Source organism: Chanos chanos, chromosome 5, assembly GCF_902362185.1.
Source record: "Chanos chanos chromosome 5, fChaCha1.1, whole genome shotgun sequence".
In the NCBI taxonomy this organism is placed as follows: Eukaryota; Metazoa; Chordata; class Actinopteri; order Gonorynchiformes; family Chanidae; genus Chanos; species Chanos chanos.
In genome coordinates, this window is record NC_044499.1 from 18,518,037 (window position 1) to 18,539,502 (window position 21,466).

Sequence of the window (21,466 nt, forward strand, 5' to 3'; positions counted from 1 at the left end):
CTTTACACATTGGACAGATCTACAGACAAATGGATATGTTTTAAAGACATAGGCAGTAATCAGCTTGGGTAAAATGTGCAGGCGAGGGAAAGAATTGCAAAATGAAAAAGTGAATAATGTAGCTCCTTACCTTGAAAGCTGACCAGAGAGAGATGAGAAACAGATATGTCTATACTGAGAATTTTAGAGTAGTGAACTGCACATGCTTAGTTGTGGGGAAGTTGTAAAATGAGACTGCAAAGTAACTGGGTGGAACTTCATGCCCCTGGTGGGTTACTACATTGTTTTAGGGAAGTGAGATTATATGTGGTTTCACACCATTTGCAGCCTTTTATACTATGTTATAGTGTTATTTATGCTCAGGGACAAACTGACTGACCTGTGCTGTTCCTGCATTCTTGCTGACTAACTTCAGAGCCACAGCTTTAACAATGATTAGACATGTGGGTTGTACTAAAACTACCGCTGCTGAATGCACATGCACTAACACTGTAATCCAACCGAATTTTGATCTGTAGGCAAGACCCCTGTGAATGCAAAACTGCATTTCTCCCCAAAACATATGCTATTTCATGCAGGAAATTATTTGATCTTGCGAAACTAAGTCTGCTTATTAGAGCACCAAGGTTAATGACTATGCCACACCCACTGTGTCGGCCCCCAGTCTCGCCAATAAAATATATTAGCCACTTAATGTATAAGTAACCCGACTTTGTATACGGTTTAATTGCTTATTTTTAATTATTTGGGTATGAGCCAACCCCTTTTGTATTATTACCAAAGTACTGAAGAGCATTAGGGCTGCATAGAGAGAAAAAGATAACGACTGTATTTCGAGATTTAACTGGGAAAGAATACCGCTTTTATCCTCGAAATTTCGACTTTAATCTCGTGATTTCAGCTTTATATACGAAATTTCGTTTATTTCGACCTTATTCTGTAAATTATCTCGAGATACAGTTGCAACTTTAGTCTTGATATTCAATTTTGAATTTATTCTCTAAATGTCGAGTTGATTCACGAAATTAATTTCGAGTTTAAAAAGGAAATTTCGAGGGAAAAGTCGGGCTTCAAGTTATGTCTCGAAATACTTTCTTCCCTCATCGATCCTAATACTTTTCCGTACTGAACCGAAAATCAGAGAAGAAGTGTATTTTTCTCTATTAAAAATACCGATATACGTATAATGTGGTTTTGGTGAAATGAAATGATGAGATCGTGCACTTAACTAGGACACTGTCCCACTGTCTTGCAATTCTACCTCCAAAACAGACGGGGCATAGACAACTTCTTCACAGGCTAGCATATTTACGGATGTTAGCGACGAGCTAACTTCCTTTTTCTCAGTGCAGCGGGAGCAGTACCGCAGTCTGAAGACTTCTGTCTCCAGACTTTAGGAGAATAAACACAGCAAAATGGTCAGTAAATTGTTGTAGTATACCATTAAATAGATAGACTATGGTCTAATATATAATCCAGTCCTTTTGCAATGGTGATGCCTCTATTACATTGATGGATGATGTTAGATTTCAAATGTCTATCTGTACTTGGTTTGTGTTCCAGCATGGCTACCTACGTATCCTCCCTCTGTGCTTGCTAAGCTATACAAAAGTTAATTCATTGATTCACCCTGAATGCTCCCAATTTCTAAGACTAAAGACTGTCATAACATCCGATGCTAAAAACTTAGTGTCACACGAGTTAATGCGTGTCAATGTCCTCTCCATAACTTTTAAATTGATAGCCAGTCGCAGAGTGATGCCTTTTCGGTACCAACGTTAACAGTACGTTATAAGACGTATAGCGCACCTACATGCTGTTGAACTATCAGAGGATAGGATTAATGAAATATTTAAGTTCTGAAATATGGTTAAAAAATTTGTAACATGAATTCTGACCAACTTTTCCAACAACTTGTGTCTTGTTTCAGGGTTTCGTAAAAGTAGTCAAGAACAAGGCGTATTTCAAGAGATACCAGGTCAAATTTAGGAGGAGGAGAGGTAAGTCCTCTGTTTTATGTTGTAATGGATGCACATGCTGCTTAAATGGAACTGTTGTCAGCTGAAACGACCTGCACCAATGCATCATGATTTCCCTTGTTGCTTAGTGTTTTTCTGAATTTTCTGCCTGATTTGATCTCAGAGGGAAAAACTGACTATTTTGCTCGCAAGCGTCTGGTCATCCAAGACAAGAATAAATACAATACGCCTAAGTACAGGATGATTGTGAGATTCTCCAACCGGGATATTGTTTGCCAGGTGAGCGCAAGACTCGGTACATACCTTATAAAGTGTAGTTCCACAGAGTTCTTGTAAAAGTTCTTTGTATTGTTTCTCACACTTGTGGATTTATGGGGTGACTGTGTGATGGAAACTGTGTTCTGACGCATCAAATACTTGAGTGTCTTAAACCATATTGGTTTCTTGACTCTGAATTGAAAATGGAAAAATACTTAGGAATTCTCTGCAAAGTAGAGAGTGGTGTTAGAACGACGGTCCATGCAGTGTTGGGTTTGACACTACTGCTTGGTCATCTTGCTCTTTTCAGATCGCGTACGCCAAAATCGAGGGCGACGTGATCGTCTGCGCTGCTTACTCCCACGAATTGCCAAAATATGGTGTCACTGTGGGGTTGACCAACTATGCCGCTGCCTACTGCACTGGTTTGCTGGTGGCACGCAGGGTAAGGACCTGACATGTCACAAGCTTCACACATTTAAAATTGTAAAACTTCTCAGATAAGATGTTGGCGTTGTGAAAGTGAGGTATATTCCCCTCTGTCTCTTGCAGCTTTTGAACAAGTTTGGTCTGGATAAGGTATATGAGGGCCAGGTGGAGGTTACGGGTGATGAGTTTAATGTGGAGAGCATTGATGGTCAGCCCAGTGCATTCACCTGTTACCTGGATGCTGGTCTGGCTAGAACCACCACCGGTAACAAAGTGTTCGGAGCCCTCAAAGGAGCTGTGGATGGAGGCCTGTCTATCCCTCACAGGTCAGTGCAGTGTTGAGTCAGCCAGCAGATGGCAGTGAGTGTTTTAACATGGGGCTGATTAATGTCCTCATAACACACCAGCAGTGTCTCTGTAATCACCTCGTAACATTACCCAAACTTTTCTTTGATACTTTCAAGGTCATTTTTAATACATGTAACTGTTTGGTTATCTGTTTATTTTTATGAGATTTTAGCTTTTTGTCGTTTCAGTGTTGATATGGAATGAGATTTTTAACTGTATTATAAATGCCATTTTGTGGGGATGGTTTTAGTCTCAAATAATTCCTGTAAATTTACTTTTTTGGATAGCACACAGAACATTGAAATCTCCTTTACAGTGGCATGAAAATGGGCCACAGGGCCGAAATTATCGGTTAGTAATAGGGAGTCAACTTTAAAGTGTCTCTGAGGCACTGTTTGCAGTCATTGTTCATTCCAGGGTGTAGCCACTCCAAATATGACTAAAATATCTGTAAAATGTTAGTTCCGATGTATCAGACATGTTATTTCTATTTGGTAGAAATAGCTAGATAGCCATGCCATAAAAGAACAAGACACACATTACCAGTGGTATGTTTTTGTTTGCTAATTTCTTTGTTTTTTTATTATTGTTATTTTTAAACCAGATGGGGCCCTCACAGTGCTAATCTAGCAGATTTCAGTCACTGATTAAACCTGAGAATTATTGCATTTCTGTACCTTTGTCCCTCAGTGTGAAGCGGTTCCCTGGTTACGACTCTGAGAGCAAAGAGTTCAACGCCGAGGTTCACCGTAAACACATTTTCGGCCTGAACGTGTCGGAATACATGAGTCAGCTGATGGAGGATGACGAGGAGGCCTACAAGAAACAGTTCTCTCGCTACATCAAGAATGGTGTCACACCTGAATCGGTGAGGGCGAGGACATGGGTTCTTAGTATCACAGACAGGTTACCATGTAAAGATGAGTACATTTCAGAACAATTAGGGCCGCAGTAAAGAAAAAATGCAGAGACTGCAACATACCTTGGTTGGGTTTGTGTTCTCAGAACTGCTCTAACTAGATTTGGGAGACACTGCGCTTCTTGGTGATGATCCTGTTTGACTGAGCAAACTGTTGTTGGTCCTTCATTTGCACGGTTGATGTAAATCATCTTTCAAGACGGGGCTGAAAGAAGCTCAAGTGTGCTTTGACTACCTCTGTCACAGTGTGTCTGTCGCTGTGAGACCTGTGCAGACGTTTATCATTAGTAATCAGGAAAACCCAACAATACCTCAGAGATGTTATTGGTTTCAGTGTGCTGATAACTGTGCTCTGAGGTGTGTCTGTGTGAGAAAGTGAGTTGGTGACTATGCACATGTGATGTCTGATGTGTGAGGTGTGTACATAAGCGCTCTTTGAATTTTTTTTTTTTTTAGGATTACTATTTTTGTAGAACTTAAGCTGTAGGGGTTTTTAAATGTTTCCGAGAACTGAGAGGAGAGTTCATCATGACTTAGATAGGTATCTTGATTGTTGCATGTGAGTACATGTAGACCTGAGTGGTTCCATTCTGAGACTCTCTGGTCTGTGCAGATGGAGGAGATGTACAAAAAGGCTCACGCTGCCATGCGGGAGAACCCAGTCCACGAGAAGAAACCCAAGAGGGAGGTGAAGAAGAAGAGGTGGGTTCTAATGGCTGTTTTACTTCAGTTCTGCTATGATAAAGTTTTCCAGAGAAAAGAAAAATTTCTCTGGGGGGTCCCAGCCAAAACCATTGCTGTCATTCCCTTCAGTGCGTTACTGCGAGTCTTGCTATAGTTCCAACACTGCAAATAGTAGCTTTCTTGCTGTGTTTTGTTCAGTAAAACGACATTAAATGACAGTAATAATCATTACATTGTAGTTTGGTAACGCAATGCCAAAGTGTTACTCGTCCCTCTCACTTATTGTAGTTTCTGCAGCGTCATGCACTACATAGTACTTACAGACCAAAGAAGATTTTTATTATTGAACATTTTATTTAGGGACAAAGGCTCTATCATTGTTTTGTATTCAGCTTTTGGGGGCTGGAGGAAACTGTGTAGTTTTGATTGACAGTTTGTGAAGAGATGTACTCAGTACCTTTGTCCTGCTGCAGGTGGAACCGGGCCAAACTCACTCTGGGCCAGAGGAAGGATCGTGTGGCCCAGAAGAAGGCCAGCTTCCTCCGGGCCCAGGAGGCTGAAGCTGCTGAGTGAAAGGATGGTTGACCCTCGCTCCAAAGAAAACGTGCGCCTTGTCCGAATAAATCGTTTGGAAAGACTTCAGTGTGTGTGTGTGTGGTCTCTCAAAGATTCAGTATTATTTTTTTCATAGACTTTTTGGTAGTGTTTAAAGGAGTTCCTGATGGAAAGTTAGGCTTCTATATTACTTGGATTTTTCATTGACAAAATCTGTAAATAGTACTACCAAGCAGAACTGTCATTAATCCCAGGATTGGGATTGTGGAGGCATATGTAGATTTATGTCCAAAACCTCAGTGAGTTACAAATTCACACATTTTGGTCTGGAAGGCTTGTGACAAAATGTTTTTAATGTGCAAATTCATGCATTTTAAATATTAAAATACAAACATTTATCCTTCTCTCTTAAACAGCAGCAAAGACATCAAGCAATGATTCATGTACTGATAAAAATTGCACTAAATGTATGATAATTCATTATGGAAAGTCCATTACAAAAAAGGCTGTCTTCAAGAAGTGGTTCACATCCAAAAATGGATGCAGCATCATGATTCTTTGCCACTCCATAATACTTCATCGGAGTAAATTGTCATACAGTATGATCAGTAATCACTGATGTATGGTACCATTTTATACTTAAACAGCATTTTTTTTCTTTTGTCAGCTTTCAGTTTTCCCATACTTTATGGAAAAAAAAGCTGATGGCTAAATGGAGTCCTAAGCTTATGTGACTCGGAGGCATACAGCTCAAACACTCAATCTTTAACTGCCCCCAGTCCTCTCTCAATTACCACTTAAAATGGAACCGCAAAATCCGTAGCTCTATATATTAACCGTTCCAGCCACCGATGATGACAATAGAGTGTCTAAGACAAGAGAGGTAAGAGTGACTTGATGTGGGTGAGTGGGTGTTTCTGTGAATTGTAGAAACTGGCTCGTCAGTTTAAGAGTCCTTGGTGTGTGAGATTTGTTTCCACAGCAGGGTCTTAAGGTTGTTGAGGATGAGCGAATGCTCCATTTCCATCTGTTCATTTGAACCCTTGAGACCCATACAAGCGTACATCTGCTTCTCGAGCTCCTCCCGCAGATGTGCCGGCGCCCCCCGCAGGAGGTAGTCCTTCAGTGCCAGGCATGCCCGTGCCAGGTTTGGCTGGGTCACCTTGCCCGTGCAGCGGCGCTCTGTGCGGTCGCACGACGTCCTGCAGTCTATGCCGTAAACGCAGTCCTCGTCGTCCTCACAGTGCTGGGAGACCATCGCCAGTCTAAAGGCCTCTTCTGGCACCACCCTACGCCCGTCCACCAGGCGCAGATCGTGACGATTAGTGTAGCCAAAACTGTTAGGTCTCATGTCACACATGAGAAAGGTACCGAATGTGCCATGGAAGATGTCCTCCACTAGCTCCAACAGGCCAATGGAGATCTTGGCTTTGCGTGGCCAGGAGGGTGTGAACCATTGGTCCATGCTGTGCCGGAGGCCAACAGGGATCCAGGGCTCGAGTGGCCATGGCAGGCTGAGACCATAGAGGGGAGTGTAGGGTACCCTCTCCACCACATACAAGTCTCCACAGTAGCCCAGCAGTTTGGGCGTGTGCTCACGGTCCTGGAGAACCACTGCTAGCAGAACCTCATTGAGCTGCAACAGGGCCCAGGCTGATTTGGCCTCAGCGAGGGAAATTTGTCCATCCTTGTTACTGTCTGCAAATGATAGGATCAAGGTCACCAAGCTGGGCAGGTTGGCATGTTCTCCAACCTTAGCCTAAGAGTGGAAATGAGAGAAAGTGAGAGAAGAAGAGGGAGGAACTTTGAAATAGCCAGTAACTACAATGAGGAACCAACTGGTTACTTGTTGTGTCAACATAACTCATTAACTTGTCTCATTTTAAAACAAATAATTTCTTTTTTACGTCAGTGAATGATGAAGTCAGAGTTAAAAGTCCTGAGAGATCCCCTTCACCTTTAAGTGGTTAGAGACCATCTCTTTGAACTTCTCCACTGACGTCCCACGGGTGGGTTTGTCAAAGAGTGTTGCTTCTCTCCTGGGTTCCAGTTCCTCACCCAGCTCATAGTGAAGCACATCTCCCAACTGACACTTAATGACTGTGTCCAGCTCACCCCAACTGCTCATGTATACCTGAAGGACAGCAGAGAGGAAAAGAGCTAAGTCATTATAATAGAACCACAGCTAGTGCTCAGATAATGTTGTAGAATTTCTTTTACCACCAGGAAACAGGAGGAAGTGGACAAGGACTCGCACCTGGTTATTAGGCTTAGTGGAGAGGCACCTCCCAAAATAGAGCGTGCCTTTGTCACAAAGGCTGCTGCAAGCCGAGCCATCGATTACACCCCTTCTGTACTTGTCACACTGAAGTGAGACGAGAGGGGGTGGGGGAGTGGAAAGAGAGAAAACTGAAATTGAAGATTGTGCCTCTTTATGAATGGAGCAATCAGTTGATGCGTTCTGTAATTAACTCAATGAACCAAACAAATGAAACAAAAGCGTCATGAAAGATTTAAACTGAAAATATGAAATCCGTGTAAATGGGGCTGTACAGTGAAAAGGCTGCTCTATGTGTACGCGTAATCTCTCAGATTGTGTGAGTGAATCTCAAAACGTATCAGTCCTATCGGATAACCAAACAGTTTTAACGTTTTACAAGAATCGCGAGTCTGATTGTAATTCCTAAAGTAAGCGACACAGGGAATCACACTCACGATGGAGTCGCTGCATTCTTGTGCCCTGCACAGCTCTGTGTAAGCAGAGTACTGAACATACACCACCCAACTTCCAACAAACACCGTCAGCCAGGTGAAGAACAGGTACTTCAGTCGAACGTAGGACAGACGAGCCTGCACGAGGATAAACAAAGAAACCATTTCACACAAAACTTCACTCATTTATTAGAAAAAACATTCACATATTCAGTAAAGACAAGTTGAGAGTGTACTACTTTCACCTATTTAACCTCATTCAAACAGGATGCTTATCTCTTCTTTAAGTTATTATCTAAGGCTTTTGTGTGTTATGTCAACAGTGATGGTCAGGTCTTTGTGCCGTATTCAACAACAGATATCTAAACGTTAAACCTCTGCGTGGTACAATACACTGACATTGAGAAAATAGGAGCTCATTGGCTGATGAAAAGAGTTGAAGCTGCTGTATTTGCATTATATCCATCATCAAAAACGTAGCGTGGTGGTACAGCGCCAGGCTACCATGATGTTGATTAAAACAGTCCCCTCCAAAAAGCTTAGACTTTGATGATAGAGACGGGGGGGGGGTACAAAACCATCCGTCAACAACATTATTGAAGTCAACACAAATCCGTTAAACTATGACTCAATGCTGAATTAGCAGGCTCGTAATGAATTCATTATGACAACCAGCCATAGAGACTTCCTGTGGTGACAAGGCAATTAATCTCTTAGAACGACAGCTAGCAAACCTCAAAAGATAAGATAAATTTTAAACAGTTGCTTGGGTATTATACATGACAATGTGCTTGGAAAAAAAGTACAAAAACAAAAGCACTAATAAAAATGTAAATATGATTAACTCTGGGCCTAAGCCTGTGAGAAGATAAATGAAAATACGTCTCCTAAACTATATACAAGGAAGGCACAGTGGGGTAATAGATAATGTGTAAAGAGTATATTGACCAATATGGGATGTTCAAAACAACACATCCCTTAAATGTTCTGACTACATTCTGACAGTGGTAGACCATTATTCAAGATGCCCTTATCACTGCTCAGTATTTTATGCAGTGGGAGAGAGACATCCTCATTTCAGACACCTCCACCAGAGAGTCAAGCTGCACTCCCACTGGACAGTGTACAGTGTACAACATGCCACACAACTGCGTGAGGCTGTCATTATTTACTGCCTGACAACAAAAGTGATATGATGTAGATTAAGCAAATGATCCTGTCATTGTGACATAATTCCAAACAGAACCTCAGTGGCCAATTAATTTTCATCTTCACTTAATGTGGACTTTACATCAATCTTTTACATAGATAGACACCACAACATTTGTATGCATAATTGCATTTCAACAGCAGTTGGTTGTTGCACAGAGATCATCTGGTACATAATATCTGTAACATGTTTGGCATCACTTAATTACTTTTGTCAGATGATACCCTTGCTCTCTGAACTCCTTTGCCAAATGCAATGCTTAAGGCTCTTTTTGGCCACATCAGCTCTGCCCCCCCCCAAAAAAAAGAGTGTCAGCATTCTTCTTAGGCACATTCAGCATTCCAGTTAAACAACAGTTCATCACGGGTCTAATCATTTGTGCCGCATTTTAATCGCCAACACACAGCCTGACACAAGCCAGACATTTCTGCCGTAACACGTTTGTGTTTTTGCAATAGTGAATCTGCAAAGCCTCAGAATTCGCATATGTGCCAAATGCAGTTCATTTGAGGACATCTCCAGTTCAATTTGTGAGTAGACACTGAAGATTTTTATTGGACAAGATGAACTCATGCCGCTTATGCTGGAACATCTGCTTGGATCCATTAATCTGGACAGATTTATGCTCCAAAAGCAGATGTGAACCTCACCTTGAAGTTTATGTGCTAACATTACAAAAAATAGTTTGAAGACAGCTCTGTAACTGAAATCTGAATCTGACCGTAATGTGTGTCCTCCTGAATGTGCAGGAGACAAAAAGAAATAATGGAAAAGCCCACATGGAAAGTATTCAAACTTTAAAATAACCAAAACACACTTGCAAAGGCAGTGACACAAGTGATTCATAAGTACTGATTTCCCGTCATCAGCAAGAAAAGAGGTCAGAAATACTGGGGGGGGCGGGGGGGGGCTCCTAAAGCAAAGAGATAACTGAATTTGAAAGAGGCTTGAATTGCTGGTGTCCAAAATGCAGGTGCCTGGCCCACAAGAAACCCCCACAAAATTATGTGTGTGAAAAGAGGAACACTAAACCACACCAAACCATGACAGGATGTCTGAAAAAATGCGTTACAAAAGACAAAAACTGGTAACAAAACTAACAGTGCTCACCAACAGGAACAGGCAATGGGCCGTAAAAAAAAAACATAAGATGAAAACCTTCAAGATGATTATATCCATATTTACATCCCTGTGATTAAAAAAAAAAGAACTCTAGGGGAGAGTGGGGTTAGATGAGCCACCCCTTGTTCCTAAGCAACTAAACACATCACTGGTCATGTGAGCATAGACACAGGAAGAGTGCATTGCAGATTTTCGCTGTGCGTGTTAGTTTTAGAATACATTAGTAACGTCTTCATTCATTATGAAGCTTCATTACGAGCTAAAATATTTAGCGTGTTGTTAGCTCTAATTTGCCGTGTGAGGAAAGTTTGTTAAAACGGCGACAGTGGCGTACACTGAGCCATTTGGCATGGGGTTCATTGAAGCACCACCTCAACTTGCCCCTGCTCCTATGATTATATAATTTTACTGATTTCTCCATTATATGCCATCTTTTCATTGGTTGGTTTGTATTAAATAAAGCACAGAAATGAAAATGTAATAAGTCGTAATCTTTTCAGCACCAATGTCACTTGTATATTAAACAAATAAGGGTTCAACTCCTCTGAAAGATTTTTCTATGAAAAGCAGGCGCAGAGGTGAGGACAGAGAGATCCAGACGTGATAAATGAAAGTAGACAGAATGACCCCGAAAATGCTCTTTGTTAAAACTGAGAGGGTGCAGATGACAAAGAGAGGGTACTGCATGACAGGATCCTCGTCTAATCCTCATCTGATCCTCAGGAAAAAGATCCAGCAGACCAAATAAAGGAAAGGGATGACCAGTTTCATGGTCTCATGGGTCACAAAGATCCAAAAATTGGCCACTGAATTTGCAAAAGAGAATACCATCAAGGACCCTGAAAGATGGACTGAAGAAGAAAACACATGCAGCCTATATTATCTTTGTCAGTTGATGTTGTTTATGGGCCGGCTCCAATAATGAAAATACGCTCCCGTGTGCCTCTCCAGCCATCGTCTACACTGCTCTCTTTCAGTCCCATCTGGGCCTCTAAAGAAATGCTAGTACAAATGACAACGCAACTTTCGACCCTTTATGGGACGCGATGGATGGATTCAGAAAATGCCAACACCTGTCATGCCCGCACGCCTGAGGTCACTTCTGTAGGAAGGGTCATGGCCTTTGAGGTACTCCCATTTTTTTTTTTTGTGGATGGAGGTGATACAAGATCACATCTTGTTTGATGTTTGGGTAGAGTGAACAATAACAACACATAATCACATGGCTCAACTTACCCTTCCCATATGCGCAAGTTCCCCCTGGTATCGGGCAAGCTGAGCCAAAATGCCACATTTTTTGGAAAGTCACAGCTTGAAAACTGTTTATTACAAGAAGCATGCTGATGACATCAAGAGATGCAGAGCATACTAAAATATAGGTAAATGATTTCATTGCACTGACAGCTATTACTCCTTTTCTGGCAAGACTATGTGTGCTGAATAAAGGCTACACTAACCACACTCGCCCCTGTCGTTATTTATATATAAATTTCCCTTTATGACTATTACACATGGTGAAATCTGGCAAAGTCCGTTACATCGAAGTGCTGTGACTAAACCCAAAAATTTGATTGTGAAAGCATAAATGTAGCATGGTGTGTATGTTTTATGCCCCTAATAGAAGATGATCTTAAACCAAATGTAATATTGTGGCGCATTAACACACATTGCTGGTATGACATGGCGTGCCCCTTAGTCTCTCCACTGTTTAATCTCCTCAATCCTTGGTGCTGAGTTGTGCTAACGGGCATAAATCCAGTTTAACGTCGTAGCACATTGCGTTGGAATAATTTCACAATAGTGGCAGACAAACAACATATTGCAATATTGCTGAGATTCTTCATTCTCAAGAGTGAACGAAATGGACAAAGCTACGTTAACCACTGTAGTGTTTTCAAAGATCGTGTTTATGAAAAAACCTTTTAGTACTAATTAGCCGCGTCGTCGACGCGGGCATTTCACTTTCGTTGACTCAGCCTACCTGACCAGGTCTGTCGATTTTTCATACATCTATAAACATTTCTACTACAATACGGCCCTGATGTATATAACTCCAATTGTCAAACATTTTCACATCGAACAGCCTCGCGCGCAAGGGCTCACAGGTCATGTGAGTCTGCAGTGGTGGCTCATTAGTTTGGCAGCGCCGCTGGATTTAAGAAAGTGAATCAAGCCTTTAAATAGAGATTATTCTCTTAATGCCACGACAGCTGACATTACACGTCACCCAACAACTTGGAGAGCAAGCTATATAATAATTAACAAAAACAGGTTACATCTCCTGAAATATTTTGTTAATGATACATATAGGTTAAACATAAGCAGCTTTTATCCAAAACGTTGTGAGCAGTAAGACTTGACACATTATTCTTCAAACTGCAAAACTGAATGACGGCAAGTACGACACATGGTTTCAGTGTGACAAATTAGTCCACGACCAGTCGTCCCCAAAACACTGTAGTAATATGAATGAATATGCGACATCAGTATAAAATACATATGAACATTTTATTACCTGAAAGTAATAAGACTTTGTCATCCAGGCCCGAGAAAACAGACCCCTCGCCATAGCAAAAATAGATCATCTCAACACATAGACCTATAAATGAGAAATGCATGATGAGCAAAGCCGAGTATTACACTTTAATGCACGTGAATAGCTTCATCGCACGAATCAACACACTGCATGTTAGTGTCTCTACAGTTTTATGCATACCGTTGACCGGTGTTGCCTCGATTGCCGAAGATGTAAAAATAATTCAGAAAAGACGCATTTCGCTGTGTAGGCGCCTCCTCGGTCGCAACAACCTCTTTCTAATGCGGCAGTTTTAAGCCACCTTGGGCCTCAGAGATATGTAACCCTAGAATTAAAGGCGCGGACATATTAAACGTTGGCCGACACATATTTCATCACAGTAACTTGTAATCGGCCTTAAACGAGCTGGACAGAACCCTTTAATGCTGTGCTGAGCTATAGTTAGATCATAAATTAGGGATCCGATACTTCACAAAACATTAAAGGACCCCAAAAGGAATCTGGTAGCCCAACTTAGTGCAGAAATGATTCCTGCCGGAAATCTGTAGTTGTGAGTTATGGGCAGCTATGTAGCCTAGTAGCCAGCCATGTGATATATCTATGGTCTGATTTGTGCAAGCCAGAGTAAAAAGTAAAATGCAATTGATAAATAATTGACTTGCCCCACACTACGCAATAACAAATCAACAACAAACATACGGATGCACAACCCGCATACAGAAAAACTATGCATATCAGGCTGCCTAACTACCAAAGAGGCTCTTTTCAAGTACAGATCAAATCAGATTAAATTAACCAACATGCTTAGTAGCAACATGAAATGCACAGACTAGGATGGAAGAATCTTTGGGGGCATTCGACACTGTTAAATAGAATGAATGAAATAAAGACACTCCGAAAGCGAACGAACAAACACAGCTGAGGACTAGGAGCTGGAACTCACCCGCATTTTAATGTAGAGGCAAACGCTTTTCTCTGACTATGCGGGTATTCCACGAGGCTGGATTCCTCAGATGAATTATTCAAGAGTATTCAACTATGATTCAAGTCTGTACAGTAACAATGTTGCTTAGCTGCTGTTGTCCCAACGAGCTGTTCTCCTACATTTTGGAGAAATTATCTGACTGTCCTCCTCTTGAATATTATTGCCAAGTCCTAGGATAGCTATTTAAGCTTTGTTACACTCGCAACAGGTTTTCCAGGTTCAATTCCATCACTCTACAGTTCAGAGAAACACCGTGTGTGCGTATGTGTGTGATCAGGGTAGATATGGTTTATATTCGTGATAGTTTTATAGTTTTATGGTTTTATGGTTTATATTCGTGACACCACACACCCATCCACACCCATAGATATATACATACATACATACATACATACATATGTGTGTACGTGTGTGTCTGTAAAAAATACAGTTATTATTATTATACACACATACATACGCAAGTAATTGCAAATTCATTTAATATAAATTCCAGGTACGAAATGAACTTTCTCCGTTTCTTGTACATCCTTTTAGTCCCTTTTTCTCAGTACTGTTCTCAGATTATATTCACCTCAATGAACAGAACATTGTACGGATTATTAGTTCAAGGTCTTAACCAAATTTTTCTGAAAGCCGTTTACATCCATGAAGTGATCTGAACGACCTCTCGACTAATTCATGAAGTAACGCTTCTTGATTCATAAATATCTCATGGCCGCTCAGATGGCGCCCTCTGTTGGTTGATTTGTCTCATTAATATACGTTAGGAGAAAACACGGGTGTGCACATAATGAAAATAGCAATGCAAATGTCTAACACGTGTGAATGTTCGTCAATGTCTTAAACCCAGCCTTAAATCCAACCTTTTTGGAATGCTGTTTCCAGTTTAGAGCTGCGTCCAGTGCCATACTGGGACATTTTTTTTTCCAAATGCAAAGCGCCCCCCCTCCCCCCTTGCTTAGGGTTCCAGCCCAGGTTTTGTCCTAAAATACGAAGTCGTGTGTTTTCTCCCACTGGCCATGGTATGTGGCATCCAAATAGAAGCCCTGCAACAAGCTTTGTAAAATTAATGCCTAGTCTTTCTTGAGAGTCATGGAAATGTATTTCAGTTCTGTGATAATTTTGGGGTCCATTGTTTCGTTGCTTTTAGCAGCCGACCTGTTCATCTTCCTTGCCTGACATATGCTGTCAACATTGTCAAGGCTGTTCCTATACCCACATTAAATACTTTTGCAGTCCTTGAGACACTTGGAATGAATTTATGGACTCTTTGGTCTCTTTAAAACGCTTTTAGATATGTCGTGTTGCCTGAGAAACCCAATGCTGGTTGTCATTCTTTTTTTTGTAGCTGACTCTTCCCATATTCATAAACATGTTCAACTTAGTTTGACTCACGTGTCTAGCTGCATTTTTAGGGGTGATTTACTGTTTGGTCTTTTTAAACAAACAAACAAAATATTACCCACCCTATGAAAACTCACATCTTAAAAAATAGTGTAGAGTGACAGCAGTCGATTATAACAAAACACAGTTTTGATTTCGACCATACCCCTTTAAATAAGATTAGCCGAGGAAAAATACATTAGATCAGATACGACTGAACCGTCGCATTTTGAATATAATTTCTGTGCCGCAGATATGAGATCTTGTGCATGTTCAAACTTATTACGATAACTGCATCCTGAACACTAGCGAGGACGTTTATCCGTGAACGGACCAAACATTAAGGTTGCTACTTTCAAATTCATAGAAAAAAACATGCTGCTTGTAGCGCTTCCCAGAATGCACTCGCAACTCAGCGGGAAACCAAAATGGCGAGTACATCGGGAGAAAATCATTCGTTTGTCATATTCTGAAAAGCACATTGACTTTGGATTATCAAACTGAGGAGTCTATCGGTTTGCGGTAACAAATTGGAGACAAAACGTTTGTCATCATTTTAAAGTAATTTTTCCTGTAACCGCAGCATTTTGACTCCGCAAAGTGACCGAATGAGGTATCTTGCGTGTAATCAACATTTCCATGTTTTTCTGAGTGGGGGGTGTGGGTGCGTTCCAGACAATTGAAATGACCATTAATTGACAGTAGATGTAGTGTATCGCGCCTTTTCGTTGTTCCAGAAAAGAAACGCTTTGAAACTAGTTATTTTTTGTGTGACTGTCTACCGCTTTGAAATAATTGTCCGGCTAGCTTGCCAGCTATCTTGCTAACAAAAGAAGACTTATCATTTCTGTTCCCCTGGCCGCAAAGTGGGAGACATTTCCATTAATTGGGCTCTGAAAGAGGGTTAGCTGGCTATAAAGCCTTCCACGGCAAAAAAAAAAAAAAAAAACACCTTTGTGATTTGCTCCTTCATTCATTTCTGCACATGTGAAACGTCCCGCCTACCGTGTGGTGTTACTCTATAAACTTATTTATGAATGAAAAGTCTGATCGACAGTCGACAAATTGTGTTAAAAGTAATCATAAGTATCGTCTCTTAGTTTACGTTGGCGTCGTGCGGGGAAATACAGCCAGTAATAAGCGTTTGCGGATTGAATTTCAGGGTATTATTAAAGTGGTATAAATTAACGCTATGATTTTCATCCCCAGTGTATTTTCTAATGCGGCCGAACTGTTATGGACTGTGTTGTCGCTCGTTACAGAGACTCAACGGGTGCAGATGACTTGGCAGTCCACCAAAAAGCTCATTCCCATCGACATCAAAAGGAGCCCTTGTCATTGTCCAAACTGTCTCCCAAGGATGGACAGAATGATACGGCCAGATACGCCAACAAATTCGAAGAGGGCCAGGACGTCCTAGCTCGGTGGTCAGATGGCTTGTTCTACTTGGGAACAATCACAAAGGTGACTTCATTTTCATGGTCATAAAATGAAACACAAAGGTGACTTCATTTTCATGGTCATAAAATGAAACTGAAGTTTGCACCCAGTGTGTAGTTACTTGTATGTATTCACTCCCAGATCGCTCTCATTATGTGGTGTATTCTAACCATAACCCTCTTGTTCGATTTCTCAGATAAATAAACACAAGCGTCGCTGTTTTGTCGTCTTTGAGGATCAGTCTAAGTCCTGGGTGTTGTGGAAAGATATACAGACAGGCAAGTAACCTTCACCTTCATATAAACTTTTGTTTTAATTGCATATCTGATACTAGCTTGATTTCCATCAGGAATACCCCTGATAAAAGCTCTCACTTTCTCTAGCTGGGAGATTTGTGCTGTATCTGGTCTGTGGGGGGATATTCTGATAATCTCAGATTCATCTTCGGACATTCTCCTATTTATCCCACTGATAGCACTCATACATTGCTGCCATTGTATGTTCTAATCCAACGTACATGCTGTCATTTAGTTGTAGTTTTATGCCTCTATTCTCTTCACAGATATTTCCAATAGAAGATGGACCACCCAAAACCTTATGTTTTGTTGTAGCTTTCACTTTATTTCATGCAGCGTATCTCATTGTTTGACTGCTTTTCCTCCTCTCCCTGCTTCCTGTCTCTTTGGTTGAGGTCTGTCTGCCCTATCGCTTCCATTCAGCTTGGGTTATCTTTTCATTTGTCCCTGACAGTTGACAGACCACAGAGTTTCCCGGCTTACTCAAACTGTATGCTCCACGTGGAGCCAGGAGACAAGAATAGGGAAGGTACCTCTGAATCTGTTGGTGTTATTAGATGTTGTAATTTTGTAGTTTTGAGTTCAGTTACGGGCTCACACGTGCTGTATGTTTATGCTGTTACTGTTGTTCTGTCCACGTTAATGTTTTGGTGTTTGGTGCTTTCCTTATAGGGTATCGTGGGTGAATACTGTATACACGTCATTTTATTTGGGTCTTTCTATCTGTCCAAGTGAACTGTGCAGTATTTTAAAGCCCCTTCTCACACGCTGTATGTGTCTCATAGGCGAAATTAGTTCTTCTGTGTCTTTCTCGTCTCTTTTTCACTGAATCTTTTCAGTGTAAGACAGACATTTATTTTAACTCTTTGTTTTTCCTGCTTGAAGCCAGATACTCCTTGCCTATGCAAGTCACTGAGTAATGTGGAACTGTATAGGCTGATAGTTGGATGGTCAGGGAGGCAGTTCCTCTGATCTCTGCGTGACTCCTTCTGTTTCAGGGGACAGTGGAGGGGAGATGGTCTGTACCATTTGCCAGGATGAGAGCTCAGAGCCCCCCAATGAAATGGTCATCTGCGACAAATGTGGACAAGGTATGCCCCTTTTAGAGCCCTGGGAAACAGGTCCTGTGACAACAGCCCAGCTAATTCAAGTTACTGCTGCTTAATTAAACATTTGATATTTGGTAGCTATATGTTCAGATTATTAATCCACATTATGACATTTTTAATCCAGTGGACATTTTATGACAGTTTTTCTATAGAGTTTCTATCAATGATCTCGGTTTCGTTACAGGATACCATCAGCTTTGCCACGCTCCCATCATCGAGTCCAGTGTGATTGAATCTGATGACAAGTGGCTCTGCCGACAGTGCGTGTTTGCCACCACAACAAAGGTTTGTTGAAAGCTTTTAAAGTTTTGCAGTCACTATATCACTTGTGCCCTGCAGGACAACATCTAGTAAAGTTTCTCTTAGGACTGTTAGTATTATGAATACAGGTCAATTAAATATGAGTTCACTGGTTGCAGAGAGGTGGTGCATTGAAGAAGGGGCCAAACGCCAAAGCCTTACAAGAGATGAAACAGTCACTGCCCTACGCTTTGGAAGATTTGGTTTGGGATCAGGGCCACAAGACTAATGTCCAGCAGTGCTACTGTTATTGTGGAGGACCTGGAGAGTGAGTGAAACAAATACACACACATTTTATGGCAGAATAATTTGATGTAGATCTCCAGAGTGTTTACATGCAGAGCACGGTGTAGAGTTTCAGGCTTTCCTCACATGTGTCCCAAACACCTGCACAGTATTGAATACATTATTTCAGTGGGTCTTTAAAGACAGTAAATAAATAAATGCAAATACCTCATTGTTGTGGTGTCAGAAGAAAACAAAACGACAAGTTATCAAATTGTAGATGAGCTGGATCACTCTCTCATTTATGTTTGAAGGCATTCATAATGAGCAGTGTTGTGTAGCTATAACAGTGCTTTTTCTCCTCTTTCTCAGCTGGTATCTGAAAATGTTGCAGTGTAGCAGGTGTAAACAGTGGTTTCATGAGGCATGCATACAGTGTTTTCAGAAGCCAATGCTCTATGGAGACAGGTAGGGCTTTACCGCCTAAACCAGCATGTACTCATGAAAAAACAGGCTTTGTAACCTTGAGCCGAATAAGAATGTTTTTTTTTTTTGTATTTCTCTGTCATTCAGGTTCTATCTATTTATTTGTTCAGTTTGCAATAGTGGACCAGAGTACCTCAAACGACTGCCTTTGAGATGGTGAGTTTCAGATGTTACGTGTGTTTCAGATTACCACTCATTGATTTAATTGATAAAAAAGATGAACGTCTGGTACACTTTTGTGCCTGTTGAGGGACTTCAAACTTCAAGGACAACTCTGTCGATTAATTTAAAGTACTCATATCAGAGTGGTGTGCAGTTTATCACCATAAATCAGTCATAGTGGTCCAGTAAGCACAGAGATTTACTCTTCTGTGCCTCTCCACAGGGTAGATGTCGCACACCTGAGCCTCTACAACCTGAGTGTCATTCATAAGAAGAAGTACTTTGATTCAGAGCTCGAGCTGATGACTTACATCAATGATAACTGGGACCGGCTACAGCTTGGAGAGGTACTTTTCTGTCTGTGGCTGAAATTCCTCTACAGATGTATTACAGGAATGCATAGATATCGAAAATGGAGTTTAATTCCTCATTTTATGCATTGTGTCTCAGCTTGCAGACACCCCCAAATCAGAACGATATGAAAACATTCTTGAAGCACTTAACAGCAACCTCAACATGTAAGTCAGGTGATTTTAAAATCACACACACTTTCCTTTAGAGTACACAAGTTCAGTATGAATCACATCTTCTTTCTGCCTTGGTGCTTTGCAGGTTCATGTCCGGCAAGGAGATAAAGAAAAAGAAGCACCTGTTTGGCTTACGAATCCGATTCCCCCCCGCGCCCCAAAGCTCAGAGCTGCTGGCCGACAGGGAACAGGAGAGGGCCTCTCACGAAATCAAGATCAAAGGCAGGAAGTCCAGCAAACCCCTGCACACAGCCAGGTACAGCCATGTACCTCCTTATCTTTAAGCGACTCTGCGCTGACTGTATCTCATGAAGAAAAGAGACCCATTGTCAGCAGGTTGTAGGCTTTGATCAGCAGTCGCCATTAGCTTTTATGTGCAGTGGAGCAAGACTACATATTTAATTAGGTGGAGTCCAGAAGTTATCAGACGTCTTTGGTTTTGTCCAGACCATGACATGGTGCTGTGTTTTTTTCCCAGTGCGGTTACCAATGGTGTAGTAAAGAAGAAGAAGCGGAAACGTGGCACTCACTCTTTGGAGACGCTGGCTAAGCTGAGGCGATCAAACGAACTTCTGGTACAGGTGAGGATGGAAGATTTAAACATTCACAAGAGATGAGAATGGAAGAGTGATCTCCTTTTTTTCATGTCTTTGATATGTTTCTGTAATCAAATCAAGTCTTGTAGTAACACAATGTTTCCTCTCCACCCCAATATAAAGAATAATGTGAAGTTGCCACCACTGGACAATAACGGTTTGGACACAGTGGCCTCGAAAAGGTAGGCTACAGCACAAAAACGGCCTGTCAGCCTGTGCTCTGCGTAAGGGGATGTCAGCCCGTTCTCTCCCTAAGGAATGAACATGTACTCAGTGGTTTTCTTTTTTCTTTTCTGTTTAGTATCAGAAGTGACAAGTCTATGCCATCATCAAGTACCTCAGATGTGGACTCCATCAGTGCCACTAGCACCTCAGAAACTACCTCAACAAGCATTTCAAGGCAGTCAAGGTACTTCCCTTCATCATAGACAGTATTCTACTGAGCTGAATTAAACTTGTGCTTGTTACTGGGGATATTTCTCAGCTCTAGGGCTGGATACCCACTTTTTTTTTTTTTTTTTTTTTGATGTTGTTGCTTGTTACTGGGGATATTTCTCAGCTCTAGGGCTGGATACCCACTTTTTTTTTTTTTTTTGATGTTGTTGCTGTAGCCCAACTCCGTCATGCATGATTAAACTGGAATCTGCTGTTCTGCTAGGCTTGAATAAAGGCAGTGGGTCTCCAGAGTCGGAGCAGGGAAACGCTTCATTTCATGAATAACTCTGCTGCATTTCTTACATGTTATGCTGTATGTATAATTGTCAGGCTCCAGCTGTGTATTGAGTACATTAAAAAACCAAGCATTTCTAATTCCTCTCCCCCTCCCCAGTCTGAGCAGCCCCAGCAGAACGCGAACGATTCGCCCGTGCCCCGTCGCCCAGCCTCCAATTAAAAGGCGAAGAGGGCGACCGCGGCGAGCCCTTCAGCCCCCCAACCCAGAGATCCCTCCGCCCTGTGACACGGAGCCGCTCCCCAACCCCAGTGTCCAAGAGCCAAGCCCCCTGCCGCGGCTTCACACCACGGACATACTGCAGGGCCTGGACCCCGACGCCCAGCTCAGCCACCTCAAGAGCTCCATCAGCAGCTACTTTGGGGCGGCCGGACGGATGGCTTGCGGGGAGAAGTACCGCGTACTCGCCCGCCGCGTCACCATGGATGGCAAAGTGCAGTACCTGGTGGAGTGGGAGGGAGTCACTGCATCGTGA

General features: G+C 41.8%; 3 protein-coding genes across 4 annotated transcripts; 2 read left to right on the forward strand and 1 right to left on the reverse strand.

Moving 5' to 3' along the window:
• The first annotated feature begins 1,337 nt into the window (after positions 1-1,337).
• rpl5a (ribosomal protein L5a) lies at positions 1,338-5,255 on the forward strand. Its single transcript, XM_030773126.1, has 8 exons — positions 1,338-1,418; positions 1,931-2,000; positions 2,143-2,258; positions 2,548-2,682; positions 2,790-2,992; positions 3,705-3,882; positions 4,547-4,635; positions 5,091-5,255. The coding sequence occupies exons 1-8, from the start codon at positions 1,416-1,418 to the stop codon at positions 5,188-5,190; spliced, it is 894 nt and encodes a 297-aa protein (XP_030628986.1). The 5' UTR covers positions 1,338-1,415; the 3' UTR covers positions 5,191-5,255.
• An 863-nt stretch (positions 5,256-6,118) lies between these two features.
• On the reverse strand, positions 6,119-12,959 carry dipk1aa (divergent protein kinase domain 1Aa). Its single transcript, XM_030773127.1, has 6 exons — positions 12,933-12,959; positions 12,732-12,815; positions 7,888-8,022; positions 7,430-7,537; positions 7,130-7,306; positions 6,119-6,931 (listed from the first exon to the last, which is right to left on the reverse strand). Exons 2-6 carry the CDS (start codon positions 12,783-12,785, stop codon positions 6,119-6,121), a joined length of 1,287 nt encoding a protein of 428 aa, XP_030628987.1. The 5' UTR covers positions 12,786-12,815; positions 12,933-12,959.
• A 4,897-nt stretch (positions 12,960-17,856) lies between these two features.
• On the forward strand, positions 17,857-21,466 carry mtf2 (metal response element binding transcription factor 2). Of its 2 annotated transcripts, none has more exons than XM_030773128.1 (12): positions 17,857-17,947; positions 18,150-18,250; positions 18,385-18,533; positions 18,863-18,958; positions 19,064-19,132; positions 19,362-19,485; positions 19,589-19,656; positions 19,751-19,921; positions 20,144-20,246; positions 20,385-20,443; positions 20,563-20,670; positions 21,091-21,466. In XM_030773128.1, the coding sequence occupies exons 1-12, from the start codon at positions 17,872-17,874 to the stop codon at positions 21,464-21,466; spliced, it is 1,500 nt and encodes a 499-aa protein (XP_030628988.1). In that variant the 5' UTR covers positions 17,857-17,871. The 2 variants fall into 2 exon arrangements, with proteins under 2 accessions (XP_030628988.1, XP_030628989.1); XM_030773129.1 differs by having other exon boundaries at positions 20,563-20,661.

Bases quoted from the DNA above. Each gene is read 5' to 3' on its own strand.
- rpl5a (XM_030773126.1), top strand. The intron at 2,001-2,142 runs GTAAGTCCTCTG...ATTTGATCTCAG, and splicing joins CAAATTTAGGAGGAGGAGAG to AGGGAAAAACTGACTATTTT. The intron at 2,993-3,704 runs GTCAGTGCAGTG...TTTGTCCCTCAG, and splicing joins GGCCTGTCTATCCCTCACAG to TGTGAAGCGGTTCCCTGGTT.
- dipk1aa (XM_030773127.1), bottom strand. From the start codon at position 12,785: ATGGCGAGGGGTCTGTTTTCTCGGGCCTGGATGACAAAGTCTTATTAC. The intron at 8,023-12,731 runs GTAATAAAATGT...ATCCTCGTGCAG, and splicing joins CAAAGTCTTATTACTTTCAG to GCTCGTCTGTCCTACGTTCG. The intron at 7,307-7,429 runs GTGCGAGTCCTT...GCTGTCCTTCAG, and splicing joins CCACTAAGCCTAATAACCAG to GTATACATGAGCAGTTGGGG.
- mtf2 (XM_030773128.1), top strand. From the start codon at position 17,872: ATGGTCTGTACCATTTGCCAGGATGAGAGCTCAGAGCCCCCCAATGAA. The intron at 18,251-18,384 runs GTTTGTTGAAAG...CACTGGTTGCAG, and splicing joins TGTTTGCCACCACAACAAAG to AGAGGTGGTGCATTGAAGAA. The intron at 19,486-19,588 runs GTACTTTTCTGT...ATTGTGTCTCAG, and splicing joins ACCGGCTACAGCTTGGAGAG to CTTGCAGACACCCCCAAATC.